A 14,179-nucleotide genomic window follows, 5' to 3' on the forward strand; every position below is an offset into this window, starting at 1 on the left:
CATTCACAGACATTTCAAATACAAAGTGATGAGGTTTGGAAGTGAGGCATATGGCAACACATACATTCAGAAACACAAAAATTGAACCAGTAAGTCAGCTCGCAGTAAGACTATCTGCAAGGATTATATCCTCTTATTAAAAGAGTGTAATTAAAAAACATGGCATTTAGAAGTCTTACCAAGTGCAAGCAATGACTATCCGATCACGTCTGCTTATTTGTACTACGAGGTGAACATTCAAGCAATGTAAGAGCTTTTATGTAATACTATTGTGTACATAGTTTTACAATGATCCTGACAAAAAGATGCAGTTTCAAATATGTAAATGTACAGTGACCCCAAAATGCATTTGGACACTATATCACACTGCCAGCAAATGATAACAAAACATTTTCTCAGAATCAGCTTAAGTTTTAGTCATTTATCTCATTACTTTTAATCAGTTGGTCCGAGGGTCCATTAGTGGAGGTATGAAGTTAGTGCTACTCAAGTTCACAAAGGTGTCCCAGTAGAGTAACAACACCTGAAGATAATTACATAAACTATGAACATGTTCCACTAATGTTATCCTAACAAACTGGAAAAGTGTGCTTAATTATTATTGTTCTTTTAAATCCAAGCTAATATTTTTTTTTTTGATTTTTTTATATACAATTATAAATGTAGCGTTTTCTGTGAGTTTTTAATTACTTTTTGAGGCCACTGCATTTAGCTGAGGTCATTTTAAAGTATTAGAAATTGTGTGAAAATATAAAAGTCAACAATATATTTGTTAGTTCTTTAGGATACAACAGCTTAAAATACTTCATTGCATAAAGGGTTGTTACTGATCTCAATAAAAAGCAACTATAATTGTTGCAAGAAAGTTGAAGGATCTCTCTTTGGATGTGGACTAATATGCATGGCTTAAAACACATAAGAGCACTGGTTAAAATCTCTAGTGATCATAAAATTTGGGTATGTAAAAAAAAAAAAAAATCATTAAAAAAAAGCTTATTCAAAACTACTTTGATATTAGACACTTAAGCATTGGCTCAGATTTTTGCACATTACAGTGAGCAACTATTCAATCAGTTACTTGCAGTTCAGTAGACGACAATAACTGACCCACACTTTGAGTTAGCTTAGGAACTTTTTTGGTAATTACTTTTAACCATCTTACATTTCATTATATAATGCCTAATTTTAGAACGTTTGAGACAGCACTTATCAGTGTAGTATATTATGAGTTGCAGATGTTTTTAAGATGTAGCTTACATGTATAGAAAAGCACCCATTACAAAATAACACATGACATGTCTTAGTACTTATAGTGAATTCACTGTTGAAGATGTTAGTAAGTGGAGTAGATGCTGACGTTAAACAGCCTCTGAGTGCTTATTGGACTGGGTCTCTTGATTTGTGAAATGAGCTAGTTTGGAGCTGAGCTTCAAGCCTCTGCTTTGTTCTTGGAATAATCGCCATGAGTCAAACGCTCTTCATGTTCCTCTTCTTCCTCAGGTACCTGCATATCAAAAGCATTCACATTTATAAAACTTAACTGTAAGACAACTTCATAAGCATTAAAAACCATGACCATGTACTCACGTTAACATATCAGTCATACCAAAACAGCATTAACATATCAATCTTTTTGACGTACCTCCCAGAAGATTGAGTCATCGAAGCAGTTTTGATCAGGCGGCTGCCCCAAGAATGGAATCTTCATGATCAGACCTGGAGAAGGTGTGTAAATGTTTTACTTTTGTAATGTACTTTTTTGAATTCATGTTAATTTCACATGGTTTTGGGATGACAAACTATTTGATATGGTTAAAACATATGTCAAAACAGATTATAATTGAGAATATGGGTTCAAGTTGATCTACACTAAAAAATGCTGGGTTATTATTTATTTTTTTTTTTTTTTTAACCCAAATGCTGGGTTCAGCCTGATGGGTCATTTTATTGGGTTATTTTTAATATGTTTACCCAGGTGCTGGGATATTTGTTTAACCCAAATGCTGGGTTCAACTTGTTGGGTCATTTTATTGGGTTATTTTTAGTATTTTTACCCAGGTGCTGGGTTATTTGTTTAACCCAAATGCTGGGTTCAACTTGTTGGGTTATTACAGAGAATGGTTGAATACACTAAAATTAAAAATCTATTTTGAATGTTACATTTTTTATGCCTAAAATGCTTGTTAAACAAGTTTAAACATATGTAACATTGTAAACTATGCTGTATTCACCCAAATAAATTCAATTTGTCTTGTGGTTTTCCCATGTGTTTGTGCTTAATAATAAATGTTCATCTTTTGATTATTGCTGTTGCCTCTAGTAATTCTGTGTGTTTTTATAAGTTCCAGTCCATTTTAAATCAGCAATATAATAATTTGTAAACAACAGCTGACTTAAATAAAATAACCCAGCATGACTGGTAAAAACATTTAACCCAACCAGCTGAGTCAAAATAACCCAGCATGTGTTCTATCCAATATTTACCCAGCGCTGGGTTGCCAAATGACCCAGGTTGGGTTCTTTTTAACCCAGCATTTTTTTTAGAGAAGAGATACATATATCTTGCAGATTTTTATGCTTGTATTAGTACCCACCTGTGATCAATCCACCCACCAAAGCAAAACCCAGAGAAGATGCCAAACCACATGCCTGAGAAGTTGCTGAAACTCTGGGATAAACAAGTACAGAAATATTAAACCCAATTGTTGCCATACTGATAATAGCAAACATCCAAAGACACAATGTAAAAGAACTGCCAGATACTTTTCTTTCTTTCCTAGTGCTGCTGCCACAATGCCCGCAAGGCCCCCTAGGATGCCCGGCATGCCATGGAGGTTATGCACGCCACAGGTGTCTTGGATTCCAAGTTTGGAAGCAAGTATGGGCTGAGGAGACCAAAAAAAAAGATGTTGGATTAATATGCAATTGATTTCTAATATATTAAAGTCTCTTGGATATGAAAGAAACTCATACAGTGAGGAACTTAAATCCAACAGTGGAGATAATGCCTGCAGTGATTCCGATCACCATTGCTCCAAATGGCTGGATGTCCATGTCAGCACAGGTACCCACAGCAACACCTCCAGCCAGAGTGGCATTCTGAATGTGAACCTGTGCCACAAAACACAATAGGCTAAGTCAAAAGAATCATGGACTGCTAAAACGTGAGATCTGGTAAAATAACAAGAGACTGGTATGACCCACCATGTCAAGTTTACCCTTCTTCTCGACCAAACTGGAGGTAGCGTAGGCAGCGAGAGCGCAAGCAGCCAGAGAGAAATAGGTGTTGATAACAGCCCTTAGCTGAGCATCACCAGGTTCAGCAATTGCAGAATTAAAGCTGGGCCAGAACATCCACAGATAGACTGTGCCTACAGACGCAAGAAAAGTGGAATGGTGAATGTTTAGAAGTACCTACAGACACAATGCTTGGTGAATTATATTTATACAGTTACCCCTGCTGAAAAATCCAGCATTAGGTATGTTTCGCATGAGGGACCAGCATGGGATTCTGGTTTGCCTGGTACCCAGCATGGGAAATGGCAGTGCTGGTGGACTATGCTGGTCCATCAGCTAGACCAGCAGTGTATCTATACCACTATACCAGCTCTAACCAGCATAAATCAACCTGGGACAACATGGAATTCATGCTGATTTTTCAGCAGGGACTTTTCTAAACACATTTCAGTGCAAGTATGCTTACTAAACCGCAAATGCAAAATGTTCCAGGGAGACTGCCCTGCACTTTAATTATTTCATTTGACACAAATTGTGTTGTGAGCTACAGAGGTACAGTCCATTCAACAGACTGTGTTGTCTTAAAATCTAAAGTTGCATTCAACAATGTTTTCTGGAGTTGTTTTATCCACTAAAAGTTTTTGTACAGATATATCTTTTCAGCATGTTGTTTAATGAAACAACAACACAAAAACCTTGATTAGATAGTGTTGGAGCTGAAATCTGTAGGACGGGACGGGAGCTCTCCACGGGCCTCATTTATAAAGCATGCGTAGTGCGTACGTTCAGATTTGATCTTTGAGTGTGCGCACGTTTAAATCCACGCCAATGCTCATGTTGAATGTGGAAAAGTGATCATTTGCGATTCATAGATTTCACATCTGAAAGAGACGTGAGTGTGTAGGATGGTCTCTGCGCAACATTTTATAAATGAGGCCTCAGGAGCAGGGTTGCAGACCCCTGCTCTAAACAGACAGTAGGCGCATTTAAATTACAGATTTGTGCAAAACTTTACTGATATTTTATAAATATAAATAAATATAATACACAAAATAATGGTGTTTCCATTAACCGATGTTATGTGACTAAAATGCAATTTTTTCCTCTCGCGGTAAAAGTCATGGCAACGGGTTTTGGTGGGATTTTGACAAATTTCATAATTAATTATATTTAATTGAAAGAGGCGTATGCGTATATCTTTACAGAATTCTGAAACATGCAGGGCATGGCTGGTATAAACACAAGCTACAGCGACCAGCTCCGGTAGCCATGTTGTGCATTTTTGCGAAATCGACACGTTTCAATTAGGCATATTTTCAATTCGCAATTTCAGTTTGCACAATTTGAAGGGTTATGGAAACGCAGCTTACGTGTCAATCCCTCACAGCCTTGTTCAGTTAAATATGGCGTCTACAAATTGCAAGTTATCTTCTATATAAAACATCATTGAAAATCTTGCTTACATATGCTAACATATATTAAAGCTCCAGAAGAATTTGTGGTCAAGTAAGTCCCATGTAAGCAGATCTGAGTGGAATAAGGGGCAAATTTCTGTTTTATAGCTGACTGAAAGGTCTACACATACCAATCATAGCAAACAAGTCTGAGTGATAGCTTGAGCCATCATTTTCATGGCCGTTACGAAGACCAGGGCGATAAAGAACACGAGCAACAGCTAATCCAAAGTAAGCCCCAAAAGCATGGATGGTCATGGAGGCACCAACATCAGAAACCTGTTAAGAGACAAGAATATTTATGAATACCAGATGAAAGATTTTTGGTAAATGTTTGACTGCTTCTTTAAGGTAAGATTTATTTCCTAGAGATACCACCACTGTTCAATGTCAGACCTGTTAGTTTCTTAGACAAGAACTGTTTGTGCTGTTGTGAGTCAATCAAGATACTAATAATTTTATTTCCTTATTTACATCTGCATCTGGGCCGGTAAGTTGCGCTTGAACTACAAGGTCTACAGTCAACAGGAAACTACCTTCATAGCACACATACATCATGAGACGTCTATTTGACGTCTGTTTGACTGTATTTTTTAGAGTGTTCATCCGCAATATGTCTATAGGATGTTTCCTATCAGATGTCAAATAGATGTTTATTATATGTCTTTAAGATGTTTATGATTTAGAATGTATGTAAAACTGACATCTTACAGACATCTGTCAGATGTTTGTACAAAGTAGTTGCTTTCCAGTTAAAGTGATCTTTAACAGACATCTTGCAGATGTATGCGTGCTATCTGGGTATCTACTTCAAGGTGAAGAAGGTGCTTTGGACACTGCTTTTCAGTTGTTATTGAAACACTGGGTGTGTTCATTAAGTTTATCCGGCCAGCTTTAGGAAGCAGACAGAAAACTGCCTAAACTGCTTTTCCTTCATCTTTGACCCAGCTTCCTTTTGTTAAAAAAATGAGTTCCTTGCAGGATCATGGTCAGATAGCATGAAATTTCACAAGGCTCTGTTACCAATATTAAGGAACCTCAACCTAATTAACAGTAGTATTAAAATTATGCAGAATGTTTAAACCTACACTTAGACTGACCTGGTGTAAATCAAGTTAATGATCAAATTAGGATCACAATGATTCCCCCAGAATGCTGAAACAAATGATCTTTGCAGTCTATGCAGTCATTTAAGTATATGAACTAATGAGGCTGTACAAACCTTAAGGACTTCCACAACCAAATGCTCATTAATGCAGAAGACGGTGATCTCCAGCAGGGTCATGATGAGAAGCTGGACAGGACTGGTTTTTCCCAGAACCGCTCCAAACGAGATCAGAACAGTCGCAGTACTGAAGTCAGCATTAATCATTCTGCAGAGAAGGAGATATGGGACAGATGAAATGTTTAACTCCTAGGCATATTTAGTCAAAAACAACAGAACATGTAACAGTTTCACCAAAAAGTTGAGGTTACCTTTCGATGTTGACTCTTATTTTTCCGTCATGCAAATGCCAGATGTTCTGGAGGAGAAGACCCCACTGCAAGCCAAAGGCAGCCAGCAACAGGTTGATCCCCACACTGCTGAAGCCATATCTCTTTAGGAAGGTCATCAAGAAACCAAAGCCAATGAAGATCATCACGTGTACGTCCTGAAACACTGGACACATGGATAAAGAGTTTATGAGAAGAGCTGTTTGAAGCCTGAAATTAGTCACAGCATTTTAGAACCACATTAAAGGAGAAGAACAAAAATGTACAGACAATGTACTCACCCCATTGTCAAAAAATTAAATCGTATATACTTTTTAACCTCAGATGCTTGTCTTGTCTAGATCTGCAATGTGCATGCGTACTTTGTGTAATCTGTGTCAATACAGTTAGGATATGTCAAAAAAAAAATCTCATTTTCTCCTCCAAATTTAAAATTATCCTACATCGCAGTTTTAACTTTTTTTTGTAAAGAGTTTGACCTTCTTTGCATGTTCACTTTGTAAACACTGGGTCGGTACTTCTGCAGCGATATAGGATGATTTTGAAGTTGGAGGGGAAAATGAGATGGGAGTTTTTCGACATACAATAACTGTATTGACCCAGATTGGTACGCATGCACATGGCAGAGCTAGACAAGATGAGCATTTGAGGTTAAAAAGTATATAGTAGTCAACATTTGAAGTGGATCAAAACCTTTCATCAAAGTTGTCCTAAAACCAAAAAACAATACCCATTCTTGTCATAGGACAATTTTGATGAATTTTTTTGATCCACTTCAAATCTTGACTACTGTATAAATGTTTATTTTTCTTTAGAAAATGACTGATTGTTTCACTAGATAAGACTCTTATTCCTTGGCCGGGATCTTTTAGTGCCCTTTAAAGGTGCATTGAAACTGCATTTTGGACTATATGGAGAACATTCATGAAATATTTTCCTAAAAAAACAATTTCTTTACAACTGAAGAAAGAAAGGCATGAACATCTTGGATGGGAACAGGGTGAGTATTATCTGTAAATTTTTGTTCTGGAAGAGAACTTCTCCTTTAAGTTTATCTGCAGTGTGAACAAGTCACAGTTCAGTCAATAACAAGATCAATTTCTGGATTTTCATCACACATATTGTCACACTTCATTACAAACATTCTACAGGTGCACTACTTTAATGATGTTTGCTCTTTTGATATTTTTTGGTCTTTGTATTAGCTTGACAGGCATTGCATGTGTTCCACATGGAAACAACACCAGAATACTGCACATCTCTTTACAGAGAATGCGTAACATGTTTAGTAGTGAAGTAATTCTTGAGGAACAGTTGCACACCCAGAATCGTTACATGGCAACACCTTTTTCCTTAGCAAGTCTATTTTAGAGTAATTCCTGCAAAATTGCCAGAACTATTTAATAAATCGTTCTTTCCGTCGCTGTACAAAGCTCTTGTGTGCTCTTCTATTAGTCTATGAATGACAGGTTAAGAAGTTGCCCCTGGTGACCCTGTTGGTGTGTGTAATTTTATTCACTTCACATGACACTAATGAGAGTTAAAATATACTTATTTCAGGATCAGTCACATTTAAAGGTATCCAGCTTTTTTAGTCCTCTAACCAGCTGCAACGTGACAAACCATAAGACACTTGGCTTTCTTAGTTCCTGAACGTGACAACTAGGCAGTGCACATGAGGTGAAAATTCATTCAGAAAACATGTAATGCACATGTAAACGAATATGCGAATCAGATCGTAAAGATCAGGGTGCATATAAACAAAACTTTTCCTAATCTGAAATAAGACTCATTTGGATTGATAGAAAGCATGGCATGTAAACATAACAAGTGATTTCCAGCAACCTAAAATCATTTGTTTTAATGAATGACACTCACCATCGAGGAGGAAAACCATGTCAGAAATTGAGTGTATTTGATTCATTGATTAATAATCTAATTGCTATGATATATATTACACTGCTGCATTATGAATTAACATATCCAGAGTGTTCCCCTGCTGTACAATGTATAACAATTTCTATGAGGCAGCAGCTGTGTAAACAGCGATAGAGGCTATTTACACTAAATAAAAATAGCATATTAGCAATTAGAAGTGAAAATTAGGGCTTCCCTCTAATAGTCGATTAACCGTTAGTTGACAAGTTCGACTAAAATTTTATTAGTCGCTTAGTCACAAAAAAAAATCCACAGGAAGTGGCGAAGACATGCAGTCTGTGATGCACAAATCATTAACAGCTGGTCTATGAGGTAATACAGTACATCGGGGTGGACATACAAACGCTCGCCATCATTCATCGACCTCAAATATGGCCTATCATCTGAAAGATGTATGTTGTAGCAACTTTACATGGCCGCTCAATCTAATATTAACCTAGAAAAATGTGTGCTATTCAAGTGTCTGTGCGGAGTGTGGAAGCTGAATAGTAGCGTGCTTACTGCATGACAGATGGATGCACCGGTGCGGTCACCTGCTTTTAAAATACTCCATAATTTTTGGTCATACAGATAGGAGTAATACATCTGTTGAATCTGCAAAGACTTTTATTTGTGTACATTTAGAATAACAATGAAACGTTGTGCTTTTGTAAAATAATGAAAGCAAAAAGGATGTACTTTCTGCCGTCTTGGTCTCTGTGAACTTCGTGTCACTTCAAAATTCAGTGTATATTTGCCTTACAGACATGATATATCTATAGAGAGTGAAATGTCTACTTTTAAATGGACCAGTTCAAATAGATAACAAATATTCTTAGACTATGTAATCTATATGAAACATGCATACAGGCACATCACTACTACGAAAATGATGAGTATGGCCAACTTCATCTCTTAAGCCGAAAAACAAAGAAAAAGCTAGTTTATCAATAAATTGTTAACATGTTGGTGCAGTGCTGTTTGCTGTTTTTCCCTGACACATTCATAATTCATAATTTTGAAAAAAAAAAAAAAAAAAAAAAGCGCTTGAGCGCTTATTAGGCTATGTAGGCAATTAAGGTTCATTATTATGATTTATATGGTTTATTAATAAACATGTAACTAATAGTCGACTAATGCTTAAAATGAACGACTACTACTCAACAAGAAAAATCTTTAGTCAAGAGCAGCCCTAGTGAAAATAGCATATTTTCTTAACGATAGATGCTATTTACAGTAAATACAAATAGCTGTAGATTCTATTTACCCTGTTAAAATAGCAGGATTTTCTACTATATTTATTGCAAATAGAGGCAATTTACACCTCAGTATCGCAGTACATTATAAAACAGTATGCAATAATAACGTATTGAGTGTAAATGAGAGTTTTAATTCAAAGTATTAAAAATATGTCTTGTTGGGATAATAAGCCCTCCCTATACTTACCCTAACCGATACTTTGTTTTTAACTTTTTGATTATTTCCTTCATTTTTATTGAAAATAAATGTCTTTCCGATAAGATATGAGACTTGAAAAGGGAGGAAAAAAAGTTTGAACAGCACACGCATTACCATCTGCGCCACTGGTGCTGATGTTCTGATGGCTATTTGCGCTTAGTGTAAATAGACACTCCGTTTAAATTCACAGTATCTGAATGTGCACACTGATTGTCTTAACAACACACAGTGCCAATACTTCTGGCTTTTGCCCATCATTCCTGCAGAGAGGAAATGAGTCCTATACTGTCCAGCTCAGGAAGCTGTACAGTCAACATCCCTGGACAAAGAGATAGGATACAGTCCAGAACACCTGATTCATCAGCAAAGCCCGTTTTCAGACTACAATACAAACCATATCATTGTGCTTGCTGATAACAATCTGACACATTAACGATTGTCAGGAAGTTTAAAAAGGGTCTCCTTGTCTGTCCCAGGAGAGACAAGTGGAGCTAAGAAGCGTGAACCTCCAAAAGGTGCGGCACTAGGCTTTGAATAGGCCAACATTCAGGCTTCCTCAGAATTCCTCTGAAACCCTCCACCCATTCAATAATCTACACGAAATCTAAACTTGCCAGAAACAAACCCAAATAGTCATCAATCATAGCGCTCATGGTCTGACATCTGCTAAGCTCATCAAGATAACCGACGACCCCTGTGAGTACTACCAACTAAGCTTAGTGGCAAAGAGCTTTGATCAGGACTCGAACTGAACTGAATTTTCTTTGCTCGCTGCGTATTTTTACAGCTTGCTATATATTTTTATAGCTTGCTGTCTTTATAAATGATCATATCCTCATTTTATAACATAGTCCATGCTGCCAGCAGACTGTACACAAAAAAACACTGTACAATGATGCTGTAAGAGACTAAACAGGAAAACTTCAGATAAATATGTGATGATTCAAAATCAGCAGATTTCAATCTTATCTTGCTAAGCAAGCCATCTAAAAACAAACAAACAGCTGTATGTGATCTATAACTGCATACACTCAATTCTCAATGGTCATTTTTGATGTTTCGTGGAAAATGTTTCAACGAAAGATTCACAAAAATGTGATAGAATCTAGTTGTGTTATATCATCACAGCCCTTCCCATCCTTGTAACTTCCCGTGGTGCCACACTAGTGCTCTTACTCCGTCTTCAAGCAATCATTTATTGTCACTAGTCTGTAGTAATGGTTGTTTAGTAATAATCCTGCTGAAAACCTCTCAAAAACATTTAGGTGGGCCTCTGACACAGCTGAAACAGAGGTTATCAACTCTTATCACCCGTTGCTTGGCCCACGTTTATTCCTCTGATCTTTCTGTTGGTCTTAAGCAATACATATTTACAATGATATGGTTGGCTAAATGACTTTTCACTCGCTATTTCATGTATGCAAACTTTGGAAGAGCATCATAGTGGACTACAGATAATTTTGCTGGCTGAATAAAGGTGCACAATCCATTTTTCCCAACTGTTGGCTGCTACAACAAACAGAATAATTTTCCCAGTGAAAGTTTTCACAGTTCCCATATGCAACATATTTGCAGATAAAATCTCAAAGGCCCCATTTTCTTAATGGGTGGAAAGTTTCCTTTCTTTGCGAATGTTCAACGACTTAATTACATTCTGTCAGCACTAATTTAGAGCGCAGTGACATAACTCCACTATACGTGTTTTCTTTACTGCCCAGATTAAAGCGCCCTTTATTTTCTTTTCTTTGAAGCTTTTCTCACTAATTTCTGGAATGCTTTGCATGTATGTATCGAAGTGACAGATGGCCTTAATTTTCCCAGTCTACAAACACACATGCGTTTTTGTTTTTCTTTAATTTTCACATATTGTTTTAATTGTTTTTAAAGGTCATCAGGTTCACTGGGGGGCAAAGAATTTGCCCAGCACTTCAAAAGTGTTAAACTTCAGTGATGAAAAAATTAATTAAAGCTGACAGTCTCTAAACACAGCTTTTGCAACTCAAAGGCAGAAGAGTAACTATTTAGGGCGAATCTATACTGTTTTAAATCTGGACTCTATAAATAAACTCTTCTTTGTTGGAGAAAATTGTTATTTATAAAATAAACGGGAGCAGGGAGAGTCCAGTGTCTCTTTGAGGTACTCTAACAAATTCTAAGAAAGTCACAACTGCAATTAACAAACAGATGACAGATCTTATCAAGCCCTAGACAAATGCTTTTTAGTGGCATTACCAGTAAAGTTCAATGTACTTGTCACTAATAAAACAAGTCCAATTTCAAATTTTGGGTTGAATGGAAAATTTGACGACGCATGTGATACGGAGACTTATCTTGCATGTTCATACTCTCCACACCCCAGAGTTGGTTTCAGTTCAAACTGTCTCCAAGCAAGCGACCACAAGTGCAATTTGAAGATAAAAGGAAATAAGGGTATTTACAACCAATGCATGCCATCTCCGCAAATAAGCAAAGCATGCAGAGAAAATTAATTAAAGGAATGCAATTGAAGTTGAAACATCTCAAAGGAAACATACAGTGTTGAATGAATGATTTCTTTTATAATAGATTCTGATCAGTGGTTTTCAACTGGTGGGCCACGAATCAAAATAAACAGGCTTATCAAGTTTTTAAAAAGGAAGAGAGACTGTTTATCCTGTCTTTAGTTGTTGACATCAAATTATGTGCGTCCAGACAGTATTTTGGTTCAAATTATTCTGTCATTTCATAGAGATCTACACAAATGCCATGGGCATACCCTCAAGATTGAAAACCATGAAACAACTATGTAATATAAACATATGACTACATGATTATATGACATAAACATTCACTTGAAATAGAGAATAACATGGTTTGTGCAACCGTAGTGCGTTTGTGCAAATATTGGCAGCTGAGAGTATGAAACCATCAAAATTCATTTCAATTAAATCCAAATTGGCCAATTTAGCTATTCAGCCTACAGTATGTCATGCTGATAATTTTATATGTAAATGAAATTATGTTAATAGTAACATGAATAAATGTCAATGTTTGATCAACAACCAGTGTAAGATCTGGCTCCTGAATCAAAAACCAGTTGAAAACCACTGATCTGAATGGATGACATGGATAAATAACCAAACGCTGACCTTCATCACCCTCTCCTCTTTGTCTTTCTCTTGCAGAGTGCAAGAGCCCATTGCATTGCTTCCTCTCCAGAGAGAGTATTTTTAGGGACTTGCATGCTGAATGAACATTCAGCCAAAAGCCTTCGCAGAAATAAACCCCTCACTCAGTGACCACTGATGAGTGAGGAGCACCGTAAAACTCAATAGCAAAGTTGACTAGAGTAAATATCAACCTTACAGAGGATGCATTTATTTGGAAATCATCCAGAAATGTTTTTATTCAGACAATGACCAAAAGCATGAAGGCAATTTTCAACTACATCCATCTGATCTGACCCTTAAAGTTCCTAATAACATCACATGTTCAGGTTGAGCCAATAAAGATTTAAATACTATTTTAGACTCAATTAAAAACAGTCAATTTGTCAACAGTAAAAACAAGACCTGATATGCACATCTACAAAACATATACTTATGATACTTACTGGGATAAAGGGTCATTGGGCTGCTTGGATGAGATGCATTCGTTTCTGCATGACTCCCATCATGTCTGTGAGAATCACTGGTGTCATATACCACAAGGAGAGCATATACGATAATGGTCACGGCTTCCAGTATTAAGGCCAGAATGGGGAACTTGAGCCTCATGTTGGTGGCGTACGCTGGCATGCTCAACACCTTCCCTGTCTCTGCTGTTCTTCTGGGTGATTATCCCTTTTTTTCTACCCCTCACACTCTTCACGCTGTCTGTGGCTTGTAGGGGGAGTGCAGAAAGTGGCATGTGGTTTTGAATTGGCTGAAGGTTTTGGAAGACCAATGACAAGAGAGATCATTAAGGTGGTGATGGTCACACCCCCTGCTGCACTGTAATTGTAGGAATGGGTTTCCTCTCTCCTCCTAGTTATGTAAACGAAGAACAGTGTTTTAAATTCACAACATAAATAAACAGAAACATATTTGGCTATGTCTCCTTTGAGAACCTTAAATATGGAAACACTTGAAGATTAACAACACTTTAATTTTGTTTGTATTTTATGGTAATTCACAGGTTTACCATGACTGGTTGCACACTGTAATATTACAAATGTCTCATGGGTTTACACGTTTTATTATTGCCTTCAGTATTGCTTTGGATCTGTGTATTTTGGTTCTTCTTTTAGGCTGAACACACCCTGAAGTTTGAGAGCTGAGTAGCTGAGCGTGGCGCAAATAAGTTTTGTTGATTCTCACTTCCTAAAAAAAGAAATTTCTTTTTTTGTACACAACAATGTTAAATGTTTAAATGCAACAATGTTTAAATGCTAGAACATTTTCATTATAATAAAGTAAAAACTCAGCTAGTTGCACATTTTGAATGAGGTGAAATAATTTGACATAATTATAATTTAAATATATTGTTAAAGGCAGATCAGTCTTAGGGTAATTCCACGCAAAGCTCATCCTTACTATGAAAAAATAAAGTTTTTACCAAAGGTTTTTACTATAATGATAGCACAGATGCCAACATTTAGT

General features: G+C 36.7%; 1 protein-coding gene across 1 annotated transcript; it reads right to left on the reverse strand.

The window, feature by feature from the left end:
• Positions 1–227: 227 nt before the first annotated feature.
• rhag (Rh associated glycoprotein) lies at positions 228–13,443 on the reverse strand. Its single transcript, XM_051139045.1, has 10 exons — positions 13,153–13,443; positions 6,168–6,351; positions 5,914–6,064; positions 4,823–4,970; positions 3,205–3,371; positions 2,974–3,111; positions 2,764–2,885; positions 2,595–2,668; positions 1,643–1,716; positions 228–1,504 (listed from the first exon to the last, which is right to left on the reverse strand). Exons 1-10 carry the CDS (start codon positions 13,334–13,336, stop codon positions 1,430–1,432), a joined length of 1,317 nt encoding a protein of 438 aa, XP_050995002.1. The 5' UTR covers positions 13,337–13,443; the 3' UTR covers positions 228–1,429.
• Between the last annotated feature and the right edge of the window lie 736 nt (positions 13,444–14,179).

Source organism: Labeo rohita, chromosome 20, assembly GCF_022985175.1.
Source record: "Labeo rohita strain BAU-BD-2019 chromosome 20, IGBB_LRoh.1.0, whole genome shotgun sequence".
NCBI classification, from domain to species: domain Eukaryota; kingdom Metazoa; phylum Chordata; class Actinopteri; order Cypriniformes; family Cyprinidae; genus Labeo; species Labeo rohita.